We start from the raw sequence: 26,852 nt of genomic DNA, 5'->3' as shown, positions 1-26,852 counted from the left end.
ATTTAGGTCTTAAAATTTTTATTGATAGCATGCGTCGTTTATTTATCTATTATATCTCTTATTTCACATTAAATTATGATGATAGTTAAAAAATGGTTATTTTTATTACTTATTTGTTTGGATGGTGATGGTGATGATGATGATAATAATAATAAACCCTATTTTGTTGCTTAGGAAACCAAAAATGCAAATTTTTATCATCATCGCCAATTATATCCATCAAAATAATTGATAAGTGGTGGCAATTGGATATTTATGACCCATGAGGCCAAGACCCAACCAAACAGAGAATGCAGGACCAAAAAATAAACTAGTAAATTTCTATCTAGAATTATTTTACAAAAACAACTCAGTTTCAAGCTGCATCAATCAGCTACCAGCAGTAAATTATGATCAAAACCTGAGACAGCTTGTAAAACTTCACAACCCTCTAAACAATCAAGCAACATTGGTTCAGCTTCATCACTAGAACTTCCTAAACCAAGCCTGCCATTTTTGCCGAAACCCCATGTCCAAACCTCTCCCATTGAAGTGAGAGCCATGGAATGCGCACGCCCTCCTGACACTGACGCAACACTTTCGCCTTCCAATCCCTCAACCACCAGAGGCACATTATCTGGTCCCATTCTTCCCAGCTGAGAACTCCGGTTCCATCCCCAAGAAACAATGCCTCTTGCACCTCCTGTAACATTAGACGATCGTACTTCGCAAATTGCCAAAGAATGGCCGAGGCCTGATGATATAGACACAGGATGGAAGTTAATATCAACTGGGAACATTCCCATGTCTTGTTTCTCTCTGCCCAACTGACCATATACATTGCTCCCACAGCTTAATAGGACGCCATTACCTGAAACCGGACAATGGGAATAAACATGCTTGTATATCTACATGACTAAAGGAATTTAAATTTACATAAGTATTACTTACGGCCAAGAACCAAGGAATGATCAAATCCACACGCAATGTCTACAACTTCAACACCTTCCACAAGAAAAGGTTCCCAGATTATAGGCATATATTTCTCCTTCTCCATTCCTTCCGAAACCAGTTTCTGAGCTTTTTCAATAGTTGAACTCGAGATTTCTTGGTCACTTTCAGAAGATCTATCTATATTTGAATCTAGTGGAGAGCTCTCCAAAGCTTTCCCAAGATTGCCTATCCTACCATCAGCTGAATAACCCCAACCAAACAATTTCCCATCCTCAGTCTGTGCAAGAGCATGACCCCAACCAAATGATACCTATCAAAGAAGATAAAATAAATTTCCAAAATGGCATTATAATTGAATCCAAGCATTCTATGTGCAAATGGAGCATGTGCTGCTAGGAGTTTCTACCTTAAGCATAGAAGCCCACCTTGACAATCTTTTCTCCAGCAAGTGCCTCGACTCTTGAGGGTACAATGGCCTCTGTGATATCTTTCCCGAGACCAAGCTGCCCACGTTTTGACTTTCCCCAAACCCACAAACTGCCATCATCTCCAATGGCTGAAGAGACAACACCAGATGCAAATGCAGCACAAACATTTACCTGATCCAACCCTTCTACTCTCTTCGGATCATTCCATGTGGCTCTGCTCATAATCGAAACTTTCTACTCATTAATTACCTCTTATGTAAAAGTGTACAACACCAGCTAAGAAGAATTCATTAAGATCATTGAAGGAATGAAAGTTTTCAATTAAACCTACAAAATATTCTACATTTGCAGTTGCCAAACGTGCATTCAAAGCATTTTCGTTTCTTTCCCATCACAGTCAACGATCGTGAGCTCTTAAAACTCGTTCAGGTCTAAAGACAAACACTTGGGCGTGCCGATAACAAACTCGTAAACAAGAATTAACAAATGCTGACCTGGACTCAAGAGCTCCTCGCCCCAGCTGAACCTCGTTGTTTCGGCCCCACGCCCAGACGGCTCCATTATTAGTGACGGCGAGGGAGTGGTAGTGACCAGCACTAACACTAGTAACATCGGAGGGAAGACCAGGAACTCGAGTGGGCTCGTAGGCGTCGCCGCCAACGCCCGTCAGCGACGTCGGCAGACCTAAAGCTCCTTGGCTTCCGTCACCGAAGCTCATCACCGCCGTGCCACTGGCGCTCCTCATGAATATTCGACTAGTGAGGACATTTACGTGATTATGCACTACACTTTTGAGTAACCGCATCGGATCAATTCAATTCACCGTCGGAGATTTTTCAAAATTTCGACTAATAGGAACATGGACCGGGTTATTCACGTAATTTCATCTACAAACGGGACGAGCCTTTATATTTTGGGTCCATAAGGCCCAACTACTTAATGATTGTTCATTTTGCATTCATTAGCGGATTCGTGACTAAATTTAACCTAAACCGACGAGAACCCCAGTTTAAAAGAATAAAAATTTTATTTTATTATAACCATGCATTTCTCATTTTCTTTTCCTTTCTTAATTACTACTCAAATCAATTCATATTCAGATAATATATAAAATCCCGGTCCATGTTCTTGTTCGCTCTCGGAAGAATCACACCAAAAGATTAAACAAGAACGTAAAGTTCTGCTTCCTTTTCACGCGCTCGGATCCTCCCAGATCTATCCCCGACCCAAATTCATTTCTTCAGATCTGCTTCAGGTACCCTCAATTCTTGCGTATTTTCATTGGAATGTTTGATTAATTGCGTGTCTTATGAGCTTTCACGAGTTATATGATTATTTTCATTCATAATTTTTGCTGTGTCTTGAAGCTTGATCTATATTGTTCTTTTTTTAATCCCCTTTTTATTTGATGTGACTGAATACGACGTGTCGTTTAATGGATCTATGTATTAGAGAATTCGAAATGAACTTCTTGTTGATTTATTTTTGATTGCTTAGAGTTGAATCTTTGGTTTGTTTGAAGGAAATGTTGTGCAAATACTGACGAAGTTATGTTTGATAAATGTAGATTTGGTGTTGAATTCGTATGATATTAAGGTAGATTAGAAGACAGCGAGGCAGTGTTTGGATATTTGAAGATGAGAGAAAAAATATCCATGATTCTTTGGGCTTTTTTGTTTGCGGTTCTGTTTGGGCAAGTTTGCAATGGGTTTTATTTGCCTGGAAGTTACATGCACACGTATTCGAATGGGGAACCTATAGATACCAAAGTTAATTCGTTAACGTCTATTGAGACCGAACTTCCATTTAGCTACTATAGCTTGCCTTATTGTAAACCACTTCGTGGGGTCAAGAAAAGCGCAGAGAATCTTGGGGAATTGCTTATGGGAGATCAGATTGATAACTCTCCGTATAGGTTTCGGATAAATAAGAACGAAACTTTATTTCTTTGCATAACGACCCCATTGAGTGAGAATGAAGTTAAGCTTTTGAAACAAAGGACTCGTGATTTGTATCAAGTGAATATGATTTTGGATAACTTGCCTGTGATGAGGTATGCAAAGCAAAATGGGGTTAGCATTCAGTGGACGGGTTTCCCCGTTGGGTACACTCCGGGTAATAGTAATGATGATTACATTATCAATCATCTAAAGTTCACTGTTTTGGTTCACGAGTATAAAGGGAGTGGCGTTGAGATTATTGGTACTGGGGAAGAAGGTATGGGTGTGATTTCTGAAGCTGATGATAAGAAAGCATCTGGATATGAGATTGTCGGTTTTGAGGTTGTTCCATGCAGTGTTAAGTATGATCCGGAAGTCATGACAAAACTCCACATGTATGACAATATTACATCTGTGAAGTGCCCCTCGGAGCTTGACAAGTCTCAAATTATAAGGGAGCAAGAGAGGATTTCCTTCACTTATGAGGTTGAATTCGTGAAGAGCAATATAAGATGGCCTTCTCGATGGGATGCTTATTTGAAGATGGAAGGTGCTCGTGTACACTGGTTCTCAATCCTCAATTCTCTGATGGTGATATTTTTCCTTGCCGGTATAGTTTTTGTCATTTTCTTGAGGACTGTGAGGAGGGATTTGACAAGGTATGAGGAGTTGGACAAAGAAGCTCAAGCACAGATGAATGAGGAGCTTTCTGGGTGGAAGCTTGTTGTGGGTGATGTGTTTAGAGAACCAGATCATCCAAAGCTTCTTTGTGTGATGGTTGGAGATGGTGTTCAGATTACAGGGATGGCAATTGTCACTATCATATTTGCAGCCTTGGGTTTCATGTCACCTGCTTCACGTGGAATGTTACTGACAGGAATGATATTTCTTTTTCTTTTCTTGGGTATTGCTGCTGGTTATGTTGCTGTACGAATGTGGAGAACAATCAAGGGAACTTCTGAAGGGTGGAGATCAGTTGCCTGGTCTGCTGCATGCTTCTTCCCTGGAATTGTCTTTGTTATCCTAACAGTATTAAATTTCGTTCTTTGGGGCAGTAAGAGTACCAGTGCTCTTCCCATTTCCTTATATTTTGTGCTCTTGTCCCTCTGGTTCTGCATTTCTGTGCCACTTACTCTCTTGGGTGGATTCTTTGGGACACGAGCTGAGGAAATAACATATCCTGTGCGAACCAACCAGATTCCCAGGGAAATTCCTGCTCGCAAATATCCATCATGGCTTCTTGTGCTTGGTGCAGGAACCCTTCCGTTTGGAACCCTCTTTATAGAACTTTTCTTCATTCTTTCTAGCATTTGGCTGGGAAGGTTCTATTATGTCTTTGGTTTTCTGCTGATAGTTCTTTTGTTGCTGGTTGTTGTTTGCGCTGAAGTGTCTGTGGTCCTAACATACATGCATCTTTGTGTGGAGGATTGGCGTTGGTGGTGGAAGGCTTTCTTTGCTTCAGGATCAGTTGCACTGTATGTGTTCCTGTACTCTATCAACTATTTGGTATTTGACCTGCAGAGTTTGAGTGGACCCGTCTCTGCTCTACTATATCTTGGTTATTCATTAATCATGGCAGTCGCAATCATGTTGGCAACCGGCACCATTGGCTTCCTTACGTCTTTTTACTTCGTCCATTACCTTTTCTCGTCTGTAAAGATTGACTGAAAAATTGTGTTTGTGAATCAATCTTCATCGACCAGGTAGAGAAGACTCCAGTACGTAGGAAGAGGGAGTTTTCTTGGTTCAGCCTTCCTTTTGATAGATTTAGAGATTATGATATGCTGTCTCATTCCCCTATATTGTTGTTCTTGTTTTTCCTATTTTACTAGTTTTGAGCATCATTTTGGATTACCTCTCTCAGTTTACATTGACTGTTCTACAAAATTGTAATTTGTTGGTTTTGCTCTCCTTGTACTTTCGTTAGCTTTATCATTGAAGAGAATTTAAATAGTCTTTTTCTTTATATCTTTATATGTTTGGACATCGATTCAGCTTTATAAATTTTTTTTAATAGAAATTGGTAAATCTCGCTGAATGTGGAGGGTAAAAGCAATGATCATTGAATCGTACATTTGTTTTATGAAGTTAAATAAGCATCAAAAGCTTTCATTAAGCGTCTAAGTGCTTTCATTAAGCGTCTGAAGTAATCTCAAAGTGCTTGTCAGGCAGTGCCTATAGGATGTGTCAAAAAAGCAGGACGCAAAACACAAAAGTACTCCCAAGTTCCAACCATAACACTTTAGATGAGGCAACCTCGTTGTAGTTAAAAAACTGTATTTGGTCTATTATGAGCAGTTGAGCCGGGAACACAACACCGGCGCAAAACAAAAGTTTAAGCGGAAACTCTGTGTATGCAAGTCCACGCGTCCCTTTTTTTTTTATCTTTTTCTCTCTTTATCTACATACAGACAAGTTTAGTTGTATTTACTCTATTATGATGGAGAGAAGGTGAAACCTGAGGGGTGAAGCTCCAAATCCAAGCGTTAACAAGTCAGTTTGTTGTTTCATTGTCGGGAGGCTAGTGATTCCATGTGGCCACTTTGCTCTTTCAATTTGCAGCTAAAGTCATTTGTCTTGAGTATTTATCTCAAGATTGTCCCAATCAATAAGGGCGTTAACAGGGTCGAAGTTAATTGTCTCCAGGCTTTTGTTCTCTATCGCTGCAAGTGCTGCATTCAAGTCATTCAGATACGCAGTTTCTGAAAAATGCCCCTTTGAAGTTGGCAAATTATTGGGTGCAGAATAAGCAGTATTCTGGGGCTGGTAGCCATAAGCTGCAGCCTGAGGCAGACATTCGAAAACTTCATCCCGAAGCTGGTTACTGTTAGCTGCACTCTGAGGCTGATAATAATCATAACATGCATTCTGGGCTTGAAAATTAAAAGAACCACTCTGAGGTTGATAATCATATGATGCATTCTGAGATGAACTAAAGCTTACACTCTGGGGCTGGAAGTCTTTCAGATATGCCATGTTCTTCGAATAATTCACATTTGAAGGAAAGAATCCATTGGTTGCAGAATAAACTGTACTTGGATCTGTTGCACTCTGGGCTTGAGAAGCATGAACTTCATTCGGCAGCAAAGCATGCACATTGACAGCACCGGTGGAATTATAAGGGAATGCGTGCCCCTGTGAATCAATAAAGCCTGCTGTTGCAGAATGGTCAACTTTCTGGGACTGCGAACTAGCAGAGCTACTAATTATCCTTTGAAGGCCGATACACTCTCTCATTTTGTCAGGTGTGCTATTTTTAGGGTGTTTAGTCTCTGGGATGGAATTGGAAGAAGGTGTTGTTGCCTGCTTTGACATACCGGCACCTTCGACATCTGAATCTGCTCTTTCTTTATGTTGATTAACAAGCTTCTCACCAGTTTCTTGTGTCAGGCCATTTGACAATTTTCTACATGTTTCAGCCTGAGATATTGACAATATTTCTTAGCCTACACAGTACTAGCTTTAGTATGAAACAGAAACAAATTCATACGTTGTTAACAGATAAGTTTTGGAATTTCACTTTCTACAGGATCTTAACGTGTGTTATGTATTTTCAGAAATTATTTAAGTTATTTTGCTCTTTGTGTGGGTAGTGTGACACCAGAAAACTGGAAATTACTTAATAGAAGATCCATGTTATGAACAAACTTCTCCATTCAAATTTCCAACCTTGAAGGCTAATTAATCAAAGTTAATTCCTGACACCAAAAACTGAAACCCATTATGAGAACATACATGTTTGTAATAGCAAATAGATTTGTCACTCATTAATTACCAAACCAAGTAATTAAGTTACCTGGAGTTTCAGATAGAGCTGTCCCTGACAATCCTTAGGCATTTTATAGGTTTTCTTGACTTCGTTGTCTTTCCCTTTGCCTTTGAAGCTGTCATGCCAAATTGCCAATCCCATTACACAAACTAATAGTTAGCTTACGTACCAAGGAAATGATACCATTAACTAAAGCAGAATAAGCGGTTTTATGAACAGATAGCTATATACTTTTTATATCCATATGCTCCGAGTGAATGGTTGCTCGTAAAAGAACCAATGCCCGATCCTGCAGACAGCTGAGAAACTGTGGTACCTTTTAGTCCATGGTATTGAAAAATATATTGTTCACTCAAACATTAACACCCTATTAAAGGCGATGTATATCGTTTATTGATTATCACTATGCTTTAAATTTTAGCCACTAATAACATTAAAATTTCAAACAAAACAAGTAGAAGTGAAAATGAAACTTACAAATCTTAGATGGCAACTCCTTCACTGTGACCTTCCCCTTTCTGTACTTCTGTGATACACCAAATATTACTTGTTGGTGGTAAAATGAAAATGGCGAACATCTAATAATAGGAGTTTGCTGCTAAATGGCAGCCAGATATAATAATGAAGACACACCTGCAGATGGCTTTTAATGTGGTGAAGCTTGAGCCCTTCAATTCCTATGGCATCCAAAAGACGTTTTGGAGTTACTTCTGCAAACATTTCATATGAATTTACATGATACATTATCACAATCAAAAGATAGAAAATAATATGACTAGTACGAATACAATAAGTGATATAACATTGAGATAGATACCATGATCAAACCACTTCAAAAGAACATTGCAATGCAAGTCATTAGCCAACATGATTATTGTAAGGGCTTTCAATTGAAAATCTACTCATATTAGCAGGTTGTTGAGGGATATGTCGATTGTGGAACATAGTGATTTCTGAGTATAGCATCAAGAGGTAATCAAACAAATAAACATAACCTGAGGATTCAAGAAAATGACGGCAAGAAATTAAATAGTAAGTTTCTATATCTTGTACCATCAAGTCCTAATTCTAACTCTCATCTGGTCATACATCTGTAATTATGTCATTTCCTGTCTTGACAAGATAATCTCAGAAATTCTGAAATTCTACAGTTGAAGGAAACTGCATTAATATTTCCACTACTACATAATCTCTGAAAGATCTGTAACTTTTCTGTAAAAGGAAAATAGTTAATCAGATAGCAAATACATTCATCATCGCATAAACACTACAAGAAATGCAGGGAACATTTATTACAAAAGTGAATAAGCACAAATTCAAGTATAAACTGCACTTATTTAGTGTAACACATCAATATTGTTGGTATCATATTACCATCTGCAAACTACTGAAAAACCAGATTTTCAGTGACGAAACCCAAGCTGAATCGCAAAACATATTTATTGTCATTAAACCATGTTTAAAGTGCTTTAGAAGCCGACAAATGCATAAATGTCATACGACAAACATGATTCAAAGAAGACGAATATATGCTATAACAAACACATAAAGTAAATCCTCTAGAACATGACAACTGACACTTGTGTCCAGCACTTGGCAAACAATAAACAGTCTTCCTGCAATTTATTATGGCAGAAGAGTAGGAAACTAAATACATTCACTAATCTGACAAAAAATTCATCAGCAACAATCAAACACAATAAGTACTTTACAAACGGGACAAAGCTTTAATCAGCATTAACAACCAAGATAGTCAGTACTTTTACTAATCCGACAAACACTTCGTCAGCAGACATCAAGAAGCACATACTTCCCAGATTACCGTTAAAAGTACTTTTGACATGCCATTTATGTTCAAAGGCAGTTAAGTGCTGTGAAGCTGAACAGACATTACTGTCACAAGTAATAAGGGTTGCTTTTCATGTGTACTCCAAGAAAAAATAATTGAGGACAGTGATGCCTTTATGCCTTGAGCGTAGAAGAGTATTAGCTGCCCAAATTGAGTAGTATTAGCAACTTGGACATGAGGGGATAAGCTAAGCAAATATAAAAGGTTCCTTTATTTTATATTTATAAAATAATCAGATCATGCTGTCTTAGATTCTAAAAGTTTTCTAAAATATTTGACCTGATTGTTCTTTGAAGATGATGTCATAAGCTCATCAAAGTGCTATATGCAGCCACAGTTGTTTTTGAAAACAAATACATTACAGACACACAAAGCACTGGATTACCCACACATCCAGAGAAATAAAGCACTGGATATGCTTATGAACATGAATATGACAAAATCTTCACACCATCTCTGTGTACAAAGCAACACATGCAGATTAAGATCTAATTGAATAGACAAGCAAAGCAAATCATAAACATGAAATCAAAGCAACCACTTTCAGAAATGCTTTTGATAACCATTTGATTAAGCACAAAGTTGGCAAACAAAATAACACTATCCTGAAACGACTAGATTATCAAAATAAAAACAAAATTCATGATATGCAAGAGAAAGGGTTACTGACTATCAGGTCCACCAAGCTCATTAAGAGCCTCAACAAAACGAGCATGAAGTAATGGAGTCCATCTAAGGCGATGCTTGAACTGGGTAGTAAAAAGATGAACAGGAAGCTTTTCTTTAGGAGGCGGCTGCTGCTGCTCAATTATCACCTGCTTTCCCTTCCTTTGTCCTTCTACTTTCTCAGCAACAACAGAACCGCCATGAATTTTACCAGGACTCGGAGGACCTTCGATTTCTTGTGTAACAAGCTTCAATGTATTATCGACCCAATTCAGAAGGCTCTCTTCTGAAGACCAATTATAACCATCAACAACAACTTTCCCTCTACTACTACCATATTCACATTGATTTTGCTTCATCAACATATTTTCTGAATCCATTTCTTCAATTTTACACCCCCGCAAAACCAAGACTTACATATAACAACAACGACAGTTGATTACGATCTATGCAAATACAATTGACCCCACAAAGGAAAAACGTTTCGTGGGGTCCACTTCATGATAAACTTAGACTTGGTGTAATAAAGGATAGAATCAGACAAAAGTAGAGACCAATGGGTTCTTCTGTATGTGTAGAGAGTGAGAATGGAAGCTGAAACTGTGACAAAGAGGAGACGAAACCGAGGAAGTTGAAATTGGGCAAAGCTAGCTAGCTAAGCCTCACTAGTGAGTGGCAAATGAGAAGTGAGAGTGTGCAAATTTTGATAAGTGGGTTCAGAAATACATCGTACGGAGAGCCAATTTGACAATGTGACACTGGCTGTGACTGCTTTTTTGGCAGTGAGTCACCATCATGAAAAATGGACACACATCCTCTGTATTTGTTTCCATTGTTGCATGTATGGAAACGTGGAAGCCTCGTTTCAGCTGGCCTTAATTTTTGTTCCATTTTCCTTTATCAGTTTTGTTCCATTTTCCTTTATCAGTTTCATCATATCTTATTATATCTCAATGTAAAAGTGCTTTTAAAAAAAATAAAAAATCCCAGTGATAATATGTTCGTAACTTTAACATTCGTGAACATACAGTAGAAGACAATTGATTATTTATCATTCGTTTTCGTTTTGAATGCAAAAATCTCTAGCGCCAAACAAGGCTTTAGTTGTTGGGTATGGATTGTTATGTATGTTTGTCAATTTGTGAACAGGCTTTAAATGTGTAGTTAATTAGAGGAGGTTAAACAATAAAGACCTGTGTGAACTCATTATATCCATTGAACCGGATCAATGTGTGCGTGTGTATATATTTTAGAAATATTCCAATTTAGAATTTTAGATTTGTTAAAATTTGAAAAAATTGTTAAGCCATATAGTTTAATATTGTAATGTCTGTGAAACTTCATAATTTAATAGTACAATGACACAATGATATTAAACCATATGGTTTAATAGCTTCTTCAGACTTTAATAAATTTCAAGATCTCAATATATATATATATATATATATATATAGTCTAAAATCCTAAACTTTGTTAAAATTTGAGAAATCTATTAAGTTTTATGGTTTAATAGCATTATATTATTATACTATTAAACTATATAGTTTAATAATTGTTCGGAACTTTAACAAATTCAAGATATTATATTAGAACATCCGCACTAAACAACTTTCTGCAACATTATATTTTATTTTGCTATTAGATATACTAATGTCCTATCTGAATAATTCTTTTATGATGGATCTTAGGTCAGAATGAACTGAATTTACTTATAAATAGCGAAATTTCTTAAGTATAATATTTGTTTCACCATCACCTGGACAAGAAATAAAAAAGGTATTAAATTACGTACAATAATTCTTTTTTTAGTTAAAAATCCCGTGCCATCATGATTAGGATCCAAGGTTAGTACTATTGAGAGTTGAGACTGTCTTTAATTTTGCTTCACGTTCGTTAAAGTTCAATCAAAATTTGGAACTCAATAATAAATATAACATTTACCTTTTATGGTTTTTTTTTTTTGTATAATTAATATAAAAATCGAGTGCATTCTCAATCATGTCCAGCAATAATTAATATTCAGGTCCATGATGAGACTTTGAATAGATTTTGTGATTTAATAGTTGACTGCAATTTCCTTACTAACATAACATGCAATTTTATGATTCAATACATGATACTCTGATACCCAATTCTATTCGTATACTGTAAATTGTATCTTACAGATATCTTCAATTGAATTCTTACCAATTTAGGATATATAAAGATTTTGGTCAAAATTTTAGAATTTTAAGTTATATACTTAAAAAAGAACATTAATAATTAGTGCATTAATGGAAAGATTTTCTTTTTCTCGATATAGTATTAAAGAAGAAACCACTTCAACCACTTAGTAAATATCACTAAAATAAATAATTAAACAAAAGTCCTAAATCATTCCATAATAAAGTATTATGCAATAATTAATGGGCTAAAAAGGAGTCCGTTTACAAGCAATCAAGAAATTCAAAACTAGCCGTTAACATTTAAAACCGACAGCTCGCCCACACAGCTCAGCCATTAACGCTCCATCTTTCTCCTCTAAGCTCAAAGCCTCAAAATTTATCTGACTTTCACGATCTTGCATTTCACGACGTCACTTTCTCTGTAACAATGTTCACTGAAGGCTTAGACGAATCCGCTATCAACTGGGTCAAGCAGGTACTCTTTTTTAATTTTCTCTCTTTCATTATTTTATTCTTCTTCATTTGGGTTGGTTTTAAAGCCTCTTTGAATCTTGATCTGTAATTTTTTCCTCTTTTTTTTTCCCAGAAACAGGATTGTGTGGATGGAGAGCCGAGAATTCGATCACCATTAACGGAGAGATTATCACACGACCCATTTCCAAAATCTCCTCTAATATTCAACAACAACAACAGCAATGCTTCTTCTCTTTTGTCTCCTCACAGTTTGCCTCCTTTGAAGTTCCACTCTGGTTTGTTAAAGAGTGTACTGACTCCTCGTCTCGACGACGCCGAAGATTGTGATGATAATGAGAATGATAGCGGTAATGAGGAGGAGAGTGTGGATTCGGTTTCTAGTAATATGGATGTTAGCTACTCTGAAGAAGAAGACGAAGAAGATTTATTTGATAAGGCGAGTGAAGGGATGCACAATGATGATAAAGGAGAGACTTTTGGGTATAAATCTGGCAATTATGCAAAGTTGAATAGAGGGTTTTTCAATGATTTGAAGATTGAGGTGCCCGAGAATAACAGAAGATTTCCTGATGGTGATTTAGGGTGTAACAATTTTTCAAAGAAAATTTTGACCCCAAGTTCTGGTAGTAGTAGCATTAGCAGTCACCTGAGAGAACGAGTTCAATTGCGCAATGCTCAGGTGAGGTTATATCAAAAGAATTACCCTTTTTATTGTTCGTAATAAATGAGGTTGATTGTAGAGCTTAGCAAACTAGGATTGTGTTTAAGAAGTTAAAATTTTTTATTTTAATGATGAATGATGTTGGATATTATGTTGACATAACAAATTTATGAATTCAATTTAATGTTGATGATGCCTATAGCGTGCTGCAAGCAATGTGAAAACTATGATTAATGAAGTGGATGATATGGGAACACCAAGTGCACCTCCTATTACGGAAGTTGGAGCCGAGGAAAAAGAACAAATGGAGAAAACGGGGAATGGGGTCTGTGAGTCAAGAGTATCAGAGTGTCTGGATGGCACTAAAAAAGTTTTGACCGATTGGAAATCACAGTTTCAGAATGTGAGTGAGCTTGACGAAAGGTATTATAATTGCTAGTTCTCTTTTACACTTCGTTTATAAATTGGTGGACGTTTTTGATTTATACAAAGTTTTTGAGTTTCTTTATATTGCCTTATGCAGAGAAAACAATACTACAAGTGGGGAAAAGGTAGAAAAGATGTCTTATTGGCAAACCAGTTCATTGGACAACTCACCTTATTATAGCACCAGGTGCAATATTTGACCATAGATTTGGAGCTTTATTTCTGTATTTGGTATTTTCACAGTACTTCAAGAAATATCCTTTATGAGTTATGTAGTTTAAAAATATAGTATATAGTTCTATAAACCACAGATTGTCAAGTTCATTTTGTTTTATTTTTTTTACATGGAAGAAATTATTCTTAATTAATTGAATAAAATTTCTATGGGCATGCATGAAGCACACAGAAGAGAAATTTGATAATGTGTTTTCTATCTTTACGAACTTTTTCACATATCTAAAATGCTCCTTTTTATTCTTCTTACGGAATCTTCAATTCAATTCTTGCAGTGATCAATATGCCTGGCAAACACTTGTAGCTTATGATGCTTGCATCCGCTTGTGCCTATTTGCATGGGCAAGAGGCTGCACAGAGGCACCAGAGTTTCTGCGTGATGAGTGCTTGCTTCTTCGTAGTGCTTTTGGGTAGTAACTCATGCTTGTGAATTTCAATTTATCCATCGTACACTCTTTGGTTCATTTCAAGTATGATTGGGTCCATCTGAATGTTCATATTATTGTAGGCTACACAAATTTTTGTTGCAACCTCGAGGTGTAAAACCAGTAGAATTGGGGAATTCTAAGGGTGCACAACATGTACATCTTGTGAAGGCAAAAAAAGTCATGGGAAAGATAAGAGTGGAAGGTAATGTCTCCATGTTAGAACATAGATTCATTCTTATTTAGAAATTAGATATTTGAAAGGATGGGCTTGAATTTAATTTTGTTCAGTATACTTTGGTCACCATGTTCAAACTTCCTATTGTTTTTTATACATTTGATCATAGTTTTAGTCCACATTTATTTTACATATGATGATGTTCAGTTCATAGAAGTGGTTACAGAAATTTAGGTCAGTAACTCCGAACTTATACCTCTAAGCTTACCAATCTGTCTGTCTTGGATGTTTCAAAATAGAGAAAAGGATTGAAATTGTTTGGAATGAAAATTCCGTGGATTGCATTTGAACTGAGATCTGGTTGTTTGAAAATCACAGTGAAGAAAGTTCGAGTAATACCAAGGCGGAAGCTTAGAAGCACATACTCGCTCCGTAGTGCTATGTACATTGAAGCAGGGGCACAGTATGTCCGGCGGGTTTCATCTCTAGTGAAAAATGGCATGAATTCTCTTAAACTAGCCTCATTCCCGCTGCAATCAGAAGGTTTGTGTTCATTGCAACACATGATAATATTTTCTTGGTTCATTGTAATTTGCTCTACATTGTAGATGGAAATATCTGGGAGGCTATAATTTGAAAGTTTTGATGTTGTTGCATTTGGATTATGAAGTTCATGTTGTAGTTAAAAAGAGTCCATGGTGAATATCTTCAACTGTCCGAGAAATGTAATCATGATGGACTTTTTCGTGTATGTCATGGATACATCTGGTGGTGAGGGTTGATGTCTTTTATGTTGTTTCTGAACTATTGAAAAATAACTGCAGATCATTTATCATGCTTATTCCAATTGAAGAGTGCTACAGAAGAAACCGATGTTGAGAAAGGTTCTACCATATGCTTGCTTCCTGGAAGTGGCGATTATCATGTCTTGTAAGTTGCTTTCTTACTTTTCCACATATGCTGGCTTTTATTTTGACAGATTTGCATCGCTTATCACAGCATATACCGATTTGTTAATTATTTAAATCAAACTGTAGTAGATAAACAGCCCCTTGAAGTATAGTATGATTAGACTTTTGGGCATTGATACGCAGTAACGAATTTTAAAGTTGTTCTTAAATGCACTTGTAATTTCAGTTTTCCTGAGTGCGAAGGGGATGCCCTCTTGGTTGAAGTCCAAGATAAAAAGAACTCAGTCCATGGCAGAGCTACAATTCCAGTTTCATCCTTGACTGATAACCCTGTATGTATCCCTTACTCTATATCCAGTATTGGGTCTTTCGTAGAGAATAAATACAATTTCTACCATCTGATTATGTACTGAATGTGATTGTTGGTATCATTCAGAATGACAGAATTAGATGGTGGCCCATTTACCATGATGATCAAGAATGCGTTGGGAAGATCCAGCTATCCATTGGTAGTACAATCACATCTGACGAGACTAATCATATAAAGGTTTCGTTTTACCATCCCAACTCCACTGGCAAAAATTTTTATTCCAAAAGTTGGTTTCAAATTTCTGATTTTATTTTTCTTTTTCAAACTTAGGGTATTTTGGCAGTGCTTGTTGAGTGATGGCTAGTAATACTATTAATGGTCACTTTTTTTTCTCTAAAGTTCATTTAGTAGCAGGCTTACTTAAATTAATATATCTGAAGTATTGGTTCTGCTATATACTTAAACTAATAAAGTGATGTCCGGTAATATGGTTAATAGTAGATTTTATTTGGGAAACTGGAAATCATATATTCAAAGTTATAATACCTGGTCAAAGACTGGTCTAATGTGAAATGAATATTTTCATGATTTCATTTCACGGAAATTAGCTTTTGTTAGCTGGTGAACATGAACATGTCTGCATGCTGAGATGAGATTGTGCATGACAACCAGGTTTCCATTTTGTGGTCTTTACATATTACAGAGTGGCTCTGTTGTGGAAACTCTGGCCTATGATTTACTGTTGGAAGCTGCAATGCGTGCACAACATTTTCATCCTCGAAACTTGAGGCTACAAGGACCTTGGAAGTGGCTCTTGACTGAATTTGCAGATTATTATGGAGTTTCTGATTCATATACAAAACTCAGGTGGTTAAAAATGTCAATTTTGTCAAGCTAAAAGCTCATATAATGCACTTACATTTCTTATCCAAAAAAAAAAAGAATATAATGCTCTTACATTTAGGTTGCCTTGAATTTTTTTCATCCTTTTTGTTTCCTTCTTAGATATCTTTTACATGTAATGAATGTGGCAACTCCAACAAAAGACTGCCTAGAGCTTGTCAATGAGTTACTTGTGCCCATTCTAAAGGCAAGAAGTGAGAAAAGTTTGACTAGGCAGGAGGTACGGCTTCCCATTGCATTTATTTCCCTTTTGAAAATCTCATCATTTATTGTCTTTGCTTCCTACTGACCTAGAGGTGATAGCATTTTTCCTTATTTATGTGATCCCCAGCTAGCGAGGCTGATGATCATTTTGAATATTTGAACTGGCTCTCTTGCAGAAAAGCATGTTATTAGATTGTGAAACACAAATTGAGAGTCTCTTGGAAAAGGTTTTTGAGAACTATAAGTCCTTGGATGAAAACTCTCCAACAGGGTTGGCTGAGTTGTTTGGTCCAGCAAAAGAGTCTGTTGCACCAGCTCTAGCTCCTGCTGTTCAAGTTTACTGCCTCCTTCATGATATACTATCTCAAGATGCACAGACTATGCTGAAAAACTACTTACAGGTGATTTAATTTGTTACTGGAACCAATGTAGGCTAATACATTCAACTCAGTTTCAAGTATGTATGCACATGTAAGACAAACGTAAATGTCCGTAAGTAGCCACACTCTTTGCATCTTAGAGGTTATTAATATTTTCACTTAGTGGACATTGAACTATGTCATGATGCCTGGATTGGCAGTCTGCAAATGCTTTACCAGTGGGATAAAGAACTGGCAGGAAGTGGAGGAGAGGGGGGAGGAGTGTCAGACAGTTTTGTTCACATTCTAATATTTTCTTACATCAAACATACTGTAATTCAAATTTCAACCAAGTTCCTTGTTATGTTATGCAGACAGCAGCAAAGAAAAGATGTCGGAACCACATGCTTGAGACTGATGAGTTTGTGTCAACCAGCTCAGATGGTTTCCTCATGGACTCCATTACAATGTCAACTGCTTATTTGAAGATGAAGAATTTGTGTATAAGTATAAGGAATGAAATTCAGTCAGACATCAAGATACACAATCACCACATACTTCCAAGGTAGTAGCAACAATTATTTAAAATAAAGTTTTTCTGCATCTTGGAATGAAGTGTCCATTGACAAAGGTTAATTTTTCATTCACATACTCAAAAATCAGTCATATCCAATACCTTCTAACACACATTTCTCTGTTTCCAGTTCAATTGACCTTTCAAACATTGCTGCTGCTGTTTACAGCACCGAGTTGTGCAACCGGCTAAGAGGTTTCCTAGCAGCTTGGCCTGCATCTAGCCCACTTCCACATGTTAATGAACTTCTTGTAGCAGTTGCTGATTTTGAATGGGACATTGAGTCGTGGAATATAAGGTTCGTCAAGAAGTTCACCAAAATCCCATGTGGTGTTCGAGGAAATAAAATATAGTAGTAATAAAAAGTTTTAAGTATTATCTTGAGTGCTATCAACTCTGTTTATAACCTTTTGTGAATGTCGAAGCCATTGGCCTCATGCTCTATGTTCTTTTTGCTTCAGTCCAGTGCAGGGTGGGGTGGATGCAAAGGGTCTGTTCGATGACTACATAATGCTTTGGGTAGAGGATATGCAGCTTAAATTACTTGACCTTTGTAAGATGGAAAAGGTATCCTCACAATAGTTCTATGCACGCTTGAACAATATGTAGTCTCTCCTTTCCGATTATATTCACATATGATTTATATGCATACAATTCTCACCTTATGTCTACCCCTCATTCACTGAATTAATCAAGCATGGGCGAAAAATTAAGTGAATCAACAAATTGGACACTGCAAAGTGAACTTCTTTGGTTTACAAGGAGTTACTTTTTGCAGGTCCCCTGGTCCGGAGTAGCAACAAGTCACTCCACCTCACCGTTTGCAGAGGAAATGTATGAGAAAATTAAGAACTCTCTTATTGAGTATGAAGTAGTGATCAACCGCTGGCCTCAGTACTCGCTGGTATTGGAGAATGTAAGTTCCAATCCTTTTCTTCCTCGACAAATAAGCTGCATACGAGCATCAACACTGATATTCTGTCTCTCTTTCCTACAATATTCATTTCACACCTTGGACTTTTGATAGTAGTATTATTTCATTTCCATTGACACTTTCATAATTGCTTTATTCATTTCTCAAAGGCTGTTGCCAACGTGGAAAGAGCTATCATAAAAGCTATGGAAAAGCAATACAACGACATTTTGGCTCCTTTGAAAGACAGCATTCAGAAGAGGCTTAATCTTCATGTACAAAAGCTTACAAGAAGACAGTCATCTACCCTGTACTCTGTTCCAAGTCAGGTGAGTGCACCACATTCATGCTCTACTTCATAACATGGATGTTGACCTGGTTCTCTTGATATTCTTGAACCAAGTTTATTTTAGTTGATAATGGAAACGGTTTTGGCAGCTGGGAACTTTCTTGAATACCATCAAGAGAATTCTAGATATATTACATTGTCGAGTTGAAGATATCTTAAAATCGTGGGCATCTTGCTTGCCTGCTGTTGGAGATAAGAAATCACTCTTCGGAGAGCAGATGAATGGAGTGACGGTTCTGTTGAGAACCAAGTACAAAAATTACTTGCAGGCAATAGTGGAGCAGCTAGTAAGCAATGTAAGCGTATTTGCTTTCACTCTGTGTTTGATGTTAACTCAAGTTGCTTAAATTTGATTTTGGTCTGTCGTGCTGATCCATACTACTATTTCAGCTGATTTCTAGTTCTCTCTGTTCATCCTTTTGACGTAATTTTAATATGCTCTATTGAGGGGTTAGGACTTTTGGTCTGCCCTTGTTTAGATGTTACTTTCTAACTTTTCTAATGTAAGTTTTCTCCCGCTTTGTTGAGGGTTATTCGTTAAAAAAAAAAGTTCATAATTAAAAATATAGTTTTTCATTAAAGCTCTCCTAGAACTTGTTGAAAAAGAATCACCAATGGTTGTTTGTTGAACTATTTCAGATGCAAGCTAATCGAACTACACGTCTTAAGAGGATTCTAGAGGATATAAAAGAAGAAGACGCAGAGGCTGATGTTCGTGAAAAAATGCAGATGTTGAGTTCACAACTCATTGACTCCATTTCCAACTTACATCAAGTCTTTTCAAATAGGATATTCATTGCCATCAGCCGTGGGTTCTGGGACAGAATGGGACAGGTGAGAAACTCCATGACCACAAAAAGAAAAACTCATTGCCATTTTAGTTGGCATTTTTTTTAATTCTAACTCGAGAGAAAAGACTTTTTATTTTTCTGTTCATCTCTTTTTCAGGAATAACTTTACTACTAACACCCAACTATTAATTAATCAAACCATCATCTACCAAACACTCAACCACTAATATTAGGTAATTAACAGCTGTTTACTAATTGTAGCTAGTTACTAACTGTTCTTTCTGCAGTCCCAACGTGGAACTTTCCAACACTTTCCCTTTAGCTGATGCGAAGACACTTTGCATTCCAAACTTGTAGATTAAATCCTGAAACGTGGTGGTGGGTAGTCTTTTTGTAAGCACACCTGGTAGTTGGCTTTTGGAACAAACATATGGAACACAAATCTGCTCTGATTCAAGTTTTTCTTTGATGAAGTGTCTATCAATTTCAACATGCTTGGTCCAATCATGTTAAACAGGGTTGTGAGCAATACTTATTGCAGCCTTTTTGTTACAATAAAGCAATATAGGACTTTCTGTCTTGACCTTCAAGTTAGATAGAACTATCCTTAACCACGCAATAGCTCATATATACTGCAAACTCTACCTCTGCATTAGAGCGAGCCACCACATGTTATTTCTTGCTTCTCCAAGTAACTAGGTTTCCTCCAATGAATGTACAATACCTGGTAGTTGACCTTCGGTCTATCTTAGAACCAGCCCAATCCGCATCTATGTAAAATTCTAGTTTACGTTCTTCTCCCTTTCGGAATAGAAGGCCTTTACCTGGTGATCCTTTCAAATACCTCAAATCCCGCAGACAGCTTCAGGGTGAGACTTTAGAGGAGCATGCATAAACTGACTAACTACAGTCACGGCATAGGCAATGTCTGGCCTTGAATGAGATAGGTAGATAAGTTTGCCCACCATTCTCTGATATTCTTCTCTGTCCACAGGTTATCAGTTCTCTAAGTCCACGATTGGTTTCAATTGGAGTATCAATTAGTCGCCAGCCAGCCAATCCGACTTCTTGTAATAGATCTTAGGTATATTTCTGTTGAGTGATGTTGATTCCATATCGCGAGTCCCGAGAAATATCTCAAGGATTCTACATCTGTTCAAGGAAGATTGTTGGCTGCATGTAGATCTATGGGTCATTGGACGGATACAAAGCAAGTCCACAATCTGCTATGTCTGATTTTTTATCCAAGGCTTTTAATTCTTCGTTTATTGCCTTTTTCCATGGATTTGAAGTTAAGGCCTCTTGAACAGATGTAGGAACTCTTTGGGACAATAGAGATGTGAGAGAAGCACCATAATGAGCAGAAACGTTCTGCAAAGACGCAAAAATAAGACATAAGGTGTTAGGTACAACTCCGAACCCCTTTTCTTAAAGCAGTACGTAAATACATCATCTTGAGGAGCAGAATTAGAAATGATAATTAAAGCATTATTTTCATTACTAACAATTGGAGCATGGGAAGCAATGACAATCCTTTTATTCTTGGAATACGTTCTTAGAGCGAGTGTTTTCTGAGCCTCAATATCTATCTTTGTTATTAGTTGAAAGAGTGTTTTTTGTGGAGTCGTACATTCTGATTGGTTGGAACGATGACTGTTAAACTGAATTTTAGTCTTACGTTGAAGGAGGTAGGTTCTTTAGTGGATGTTACTTCTGATTCCTCAGTAGCTGACTCCATGTTTGGAGGGCCCTTTGTAGTAGTATCCTTAGTGGTTATTACTTCTGATTCCTTAATAGATGACTCCATGTTTGGTTTGTTAATTGGCTGCACAATGTCCTCCACATCCTATTCCCGCCTATCTTCCTCCACATCCTACTAAATTAATAATGATTTTTCACAAAGGTCATATCCATAATAACATATGTCTTCTTTGTAGAAGGATGAAAACATTTGTACCTTTTTTGATGAAGAGTAGCTAAGGAAAATATCCAAGTACCTTTAGTGGTAGTAAAACACACGTCAAAAATCTAGGATCAAGTTTACTCTGTAAATGGGGTTGAACAAGAGCATGAGTTTCTTCACAAGACTTTGACTATTAAGAAGGCATTCTGTTGATTAGATAAGTTGCAATAAGAATGGCATATTTGTTGAAAAGTCAAGTCAAATCCGTGTGGACTTTTTGCACACGGTTTGAACACGGTTTGCACGCGGTGTGGACGCGTTTGGAACGCAAGTTTTTTTCTTGATATTTGTTTCATGAATAATGCCAACATTTTTCCTATAAATAGCTAAGCATTCTTCATTTGTTTAGCATCCCAAAATTATTAAGCTTATAAGTTTCTAAGCTTTTAAGAGAAGTGAGAGAAGTGTGAGAGTGCTGGGTATATTTGGGTTATGGGAAAGTGAGATTTCTTTACTCAAATACTTGTACTCTATTAATTGTTAAATAAACAATTATTCTTTTTTACCTCCGTGGATGTAGGTTTAATTACCGAACCACGTAAATTTTGTGTCATTTATTTTTCAGTAATTATTTGGTGCGCTTGATTCCGCATTCCGCGCACAACAAGTGGTGTTAGAGCCGACGGTTCGTACTTGGTGGATACGGTACTGTTCATGTATACGGTACTATTGACGTATACGGTACTGTTCACGAATACGGTACTATTGACGTATACGATACTATTCACGTATATGGTACTATTCACATATACGGTACTATTCACATACGGTACTGTTCACGAATACGGTGGAGACGACCATTTGTACTTGAGAGACAGTCTATTGTAAGTAGTGTGTATTTTTGCATGTTTAAGAGTTTAAGGATTTTGGTTTTTAATTGGATCAAGTTCCCGTCCAGTTTCCTGGGAACTTTCCTAGTGCATTTATTTACGCGAAATTAACATTATAAAGGCTATTTTTCAAGTGGAAATAGTTCGTTGAGAAAATGGTAGAAGGTGAAACTTTCAGAATTAGGGAGAGATCAATTATTTCAGAAGATTATTTCAGGAGACAATTCAGGTGGGAGGCGAGATTTGTCAAATCGCTATTCAGCACCTGTTATAGGAGGCCAGAAGATCGATGTTGAAAAGTTTGATGGGAAAATCAACTTCAGCATGCGGAGGCGCGAAGTTATGGATGCCCTTATTCAAATCAATCTCGATGTTGTTCTGAAAAATAAATGACACAAAATTTACGTGGTTCGGTAATTAAACGTATATCCACGGAGGCAAGAAAGAATAATTGTTTATTTAACAATTAATATATTGAGTGCAAATATTTGAGTAAAGAAATCTCATTCTCACACTCTGCAGGAAAGATAAATTCCCCAGACACACTTCTCTCACTTATCTTAAAAGCTTAGAAACTTATAAGCTTAACAATTTTGGAATGCTAAACAAATGAAGAAAAAAATGTTGGCACTATAAGCTTAGCTATTTATAGGAAAAATGTTGGCACTATTCATGAAACAAATATAAAGAAAAAAAACCGCGTTCCAAACGCGTCCAAACCGCGTTCAAACCGTGTGCAAAAAGTCCACACGGATTTGACTTGACTTTTCATCTATTCGACTGCTTACGTACTCAAAGGTTGGGATCAAGCTTGCCGTAATGCCTCAACATAATCAAAGGATCTAAATTAATTTCAAGCAATGTTGAAACTTAACTCCCGAAATCACCTTTGTCAACATGTCTGATGGGTTATCTCTAGTATCGATCTTCTTTAATAACACATTACCGCTCTCGATAATCTCCCTCACATAATGATATTTCACGTATCGTCCGAGAATGATACGTCTGATTCTTTGCAAGAAATCACTTTGGTTATCACAAAAGACCTTAATGTTCTTTTGGATCTTTCCAAAATCACCCAACAAGCCTCTCAACCATATAGCCTCCTTGACAGCCTCAGTTGCTGCCATATACTCTGCTTCCGTAGAGTAATTGTTGATTGCAAAATCGACCTCTAGCTAACCGAACCTCCACCCAATGTGAATATGTAGCCCGTTGTTGATCTTCGCTTATCTAGGTCTCCAGCGAAATCAGAATCACAATACCCAACACATTGTTGACCACAATCCTTCTTGAACAATAACCCAACATTAACTGTCCCATACAGATATCGGAGAATCCACTTTACCGCAAGCTAGTGATTTTTACCCGGATTGTGCATGTATCTACTAACCATGCTCACTGCTTGAGATATATCAGGCCTTGTGCATATCATAGCATACATATAAGACTACCCACAACACTAGCATATGGAACACGAGCCATGCAATCACGCTCTCCTCTTGAGATGTAGGACATGAAGAAGAACTTAATTTGAAATGAGGAGTTAGAGGTGTACATACCGGTTTAGTTTTGTCATCCATATCGAATTTTTCTAGCACTTTCTTAAAATAAGACTTTTGAGTCAACCATACACTCCCATTCTTCTTATCTCTACAAATCTTCATCCCAAGTATTCTTTGTGCATCACCCAAATCTTTCATCTCAAACTCAGAAGCCAGCTGCTTCTTTAATCTTTTGATCTCATCTCTATTCTTCGAAGATATAAGCATATTGTCGACATAGAGTAACAAATAGATGAAAGCTCCATCTGATAGTTTTCTAAAAAACACAATGATTGTGTTCACTTCTGGTGAATTTTTGCCCTTCTAGTAAGTATTTTAGCTGGTTGGAACAAAAGAGATCAAGCAACTTTAAGAAGATTTCTATTTTTCCTTCCTGTAATATCATTTTGTTGAGGTGTATCAATGCAAGTTGACTGATGTAGAATGCCCTTCTAATAGGTATTTTCAGTTCCTGGTTCAAAGTATTCTTTTCATTGTCAGATCTCAAAGTCTAGATATAGAATCCAAATTGATTCTTGATAAACTTATGGAATAAAGAAAAAATCGATAAAATCTTTGATTTATTTTTCATAAGATAGACCCATGTGACCCAGGTACAATCATCAATAATGGTGACAAACTACCGGGACCTACAAATATTGTTAATACGGGATGGTCCTATACATTAGAATGAATTAGACTAAATGATGCAGAAATCCGACTTTCTTTTATTGGAAAAATTGAGCGATGATGTTTAGTAAAGATACAAGATTTGCAATGTAAACTGCTGATATCTATTTTTTGAAATAACTTCGGAAATAATTTCTTTTAGAGGGTAACGATTAGTGCTAAAGATAAATCTGTCAAAATTGTCTTGATGAGAGACGAGATATTGAGGCTTTTCTTCACCACTCCTCTAATCACTACCCAAGTAGTTAAGTACGTCTCTTAGTTTACCAGGCCCAATCATCTTCCTTGATCGATCCTGAAAACAGCAACCAGATGGAATAAATTCAACTGAACATTTAGGTCCTTTGTGAGTTTTCCAATAGACAACAAATTATAAACCAAGTTTGGAACACGATGAACAGATTGTAAGATTATGGTGTTCGAGAAGAAGTGATTGCCAGGTTATTATGTTTGAGATTTTAGCAGTTATCTGACCAGCAACTGAGGAAAAAGTCTCATCAGCTACTTTAATTTTTTGTCTACCTGAACATGGTAAATAACTATGCTTGTCATATGATCAGAAAACCTGAATCAGTGATCTAGGTACAAGAATCATGTTTTAGAAGTATTGAGGAGGCTTTTGTAGTTGATGAAGCCATGGAACAAAATGGTGGGTTCAGGGTTGGTGCTGGAGAGATCAAGTTGGTTCAACAGTTGTCAGAGCTTTTCCAAATCTTGTTGGTTGAATCCCTCTAGTCCTTGTCCATTGCTTCGATCAATAGTTGAAGTCTGATTTGCTTGGCCTGCCCAGTTGCTTCAGATTTTGTGGCTTGCCACATAGTTTCAAATATGTGGCCCATGTGTGCCTCTATTTATTGCAGTAGTCACAGCAAGAGCAGAATATTTTATGGTTGCGTCTCCACCCTCTATGGTTTTAGTGTCCACCAGTTCTTTGCTCTAATGATAGCGAATGGTCCATCAAAATCAGGTAGAGGATTTTTCCCGAGGACTCGATCCCTTGCTTGCTCATACACTGAATCTCTTATAGCCTTTGCATCTTTGGAACATTGCAGCTTCACATTCTGGTACAAATCCATTTCAGATAACAACCCTTTGAGAGTGTTATAGTAGTCTGTGGCATTCATGTACTTCCTGCTTTGCGATATAATCTTAACAAAACCAACTTTGGAATATGTTTTGTTCACAGCATCCCAAATCTATTTGGCTGTAGGAAGTGCTATATAGGTTTTCTTGATTCGGGGTTCTAAGGAGTTAAGTAACCAAGATATTACCATGTAATTCTCAGGATGCCTTATCTCAAATTTGGGATCCTTTCCTTTGCTTTTCAAGGAGATTTTCATGAACTGAGAACACTCTATGAAGTTCATTCCATTAAGTTTGGAGGTGGTAATCTGGAGGGTGGAGTTCTCAGCATGAATAGCACTGAAAGAGGTGTCAGCTTTAGTCATTTCTAAGATGGCTTCAGGAAGATTAAGTTGGCAATTAAGGCCGTAGAAGAAAATGGCTATGAAGGCCATGAATAACACTAGGCAGAAAATCTAAAGCTCTGACACCGTGAAGAGAAAAAGGCTTTTTAATTCTCTACTTATCTCTTTTGCAGTAATTACATGTATCTCTGTGTGTGTGTGTGTACGGAGATTAACTTAACTACTAACACATAACCATTAATTAATCTAACCTTTATCTACTACACTCAGCCACCAATAATTGCTAAATAACAGCTGTTTACTAATTGCAGCTAGTTATAACTGTTATTTCTACAGTTTCCAACGTGGCACTTTCCAACACTAACAAACTTAATTTGTTATTTTACTAGATTGTTCTCAAGTTTCTCGAAGGCAGAAAGGAGAATCCAGTGTGGTATAATGGCTCTTACTATGCTCTTGGAGTAAGTAGTTTGCTTTTTCATTCTATGTTTTTGCTTCTCGCGCATTTTCTCTTGCAACAAGTTTCATTTGAAGCACTTCTAATTTTACTTCTCTGCAGATTTTGGACGACACATTTGCCTCCCACATGCAGCGATTGCAAGGAAATTCACTGCAAGAAAAGGATCTTGATCCTCCTCGTTCAGTAGTGGAAGCTCGATCTATTCTCTGCAGAGACGCAGCTAATTCAACAGATACATCTTCCTACTACTTTGTCTAGCAATGATCTTCACAGGAGTATAGTGACAAAAATTTTCAGCCCATAAGTTTGATTCTTTCTGTAAATTTTGAAAACAAATATACAACAGAAACGTGAAATACTTGTAGCAATTTTTGATTCATAAACAATAAAGGCCAGAAAATTGCCATATTTCTCTCTGATGATGGTTCTGGAGTCTTTGCAGATGTGCTGAACCATTAAAGCAAACATCATTTCTC

General features: G+C 37.0%; 4 protein-coding genes across 5 annotated transcripts; 2 read left to right on the top strand and 2 right to left on the bottom strand.

The window, feature by feature from the left end:
* Positions 1 to 245: 245 nt before the first annotated feature.
* Positions 246 to 2,314, bottom strand: LOC18051636 (ultraviolet-B receptor UVR8). The gene is made up of 4 exons (XM_006447820.2): positions 1,856 to 2,314; positions 1,359 to 1,575; positions 931 to 1,243; positions 246 to 850 (listed from the first exon to the last, which is right to left on the bottom strand). The coding sequence occupies exons 1-4, from the start codon at positions 2,164 to 2,166 to the stop codon at positions 366 to 368; spliced, it is 1,326 nt and encodes a 441-aa protein (XP_006447883.1). The 5' UTR covers positions 2,167 to 2,314; the 3' UTR covers positions 246 to 365.
* Positions 2,312 to 5,246, top strand: LOC18051635 (transmembrane 9 superfamily member 12). Its single transcript, XM_006447818.2, has 2 exons — positions 2,312 to 2,616; positions 2,929 to 5,246. The coding sequence occupies exon 2, from the start codon at positions 2,999 to 3,001 to the stop codon at positions 4,967 to 4,969; it is 1,971 nt and encodes a 656-aa protein (XP_006447881.1). The 5' UTR covers positions 2,312 to 2,616; positions 2,929 to 2,998; the 3' UTR covers positions 4,970 to 5,246.
* Positions 5,247 to 12,048: 6,802 nt separating this feature from the next.
* On the top strand, positions 12,049 to 26,767 carry LOC18051634. Of its 2 annotated transcripts, XM_024190199.1 has the most exons (22): positions 12,049 to 12,225; positions 12,337 to 12,903; positions 13,088 to 13,308; positions 13,409 to 13,498; positions 13,821 to 13,955; positions 14,054 to 14,175; positions 14,527 to 14,691; positions 14,973 to 15,078; positions 15,286 to 15,391; positions 15,496 to 15,606; positions 16,073 to 16,236; positions 16,375 to 16,492; positions 16,653 to 16,877; positions 17,210 to 17,400; positions 17,540 to 17,707; positions 17,871 to 17,976; positions 18,188 to 18,325; positions 18,493 to 18,651; positions 18,761 to 18,967; positions 19,311 to 19,505; positions 26,306 to 26,377; positions 26,476 to 26,767. In XM_024190199.1, the coding sequence occupies exons 1-22, from the start codon at positions 12,178 to 12,180 to the stop codon at positions 26,632 to 26,634; spliced, it is 3,573 nt and encodes a 1,190-aa protein (XP_024045967.1). In that variant the 5' UTR covers positions 12,049 to 12,177; the 3' UTR covers positions 26,635 to 26,767. The 2 variants fall into 2 exon arrangements, with proteins under 2 accessions (XP_024045967.1, XP_024045968.1); XM_024190200.1 differs by lacking the exons at positions 26,306 to 26,377; positions 26,476 to 26,767 and adding an exon at positions 19,620 to 19,636.
* Positions 20,641 to 21,323, bottom strand: LOC112100754. The gene is made up of 2 exons (XM_024190201.1): positions 21,141 to 21,323; positions 20,641 to 20,833 (listed from the first exon to the last, which is right to left on the bottom strand). Exons 1-2 carry the CDS (start codon positions 21,267 to 21,269, stop codon positions 20,648 to 20,650), a joined length of 315 nt encoding a protein of 104 aa, XP_024045969.1. The 5' UTR covers positions 21,270 to 21,323; the 3' UTR covers positions 20,641 to 20,647.
* Positions 26,768 to 26,852: the final 85 nt, after the last annotated feature.

Source organism: Citrus clementina, unplaced genomic scaffold (genome assembly GCF_000493195.1).
Source record: "Citrus clementina cultivar Clemenules unplaced genomic scaffold, Citrus_clementina_v1.0 scaffold_2, whole genome shotgun sequence".
NCBI classification, from domain to species: domain Eukaryota; kingdom Viridiplantae; phylum Streptophyta; class Magnoliopsida; order Sapindales; family Rutaceae; genus Citrus; species Citrus x clementina.
The sequence above is the reverse complement of the archived record's forward strand: the minus strand, read 5'-3'. Positions and strand labels throughout refer to the sequence as shown.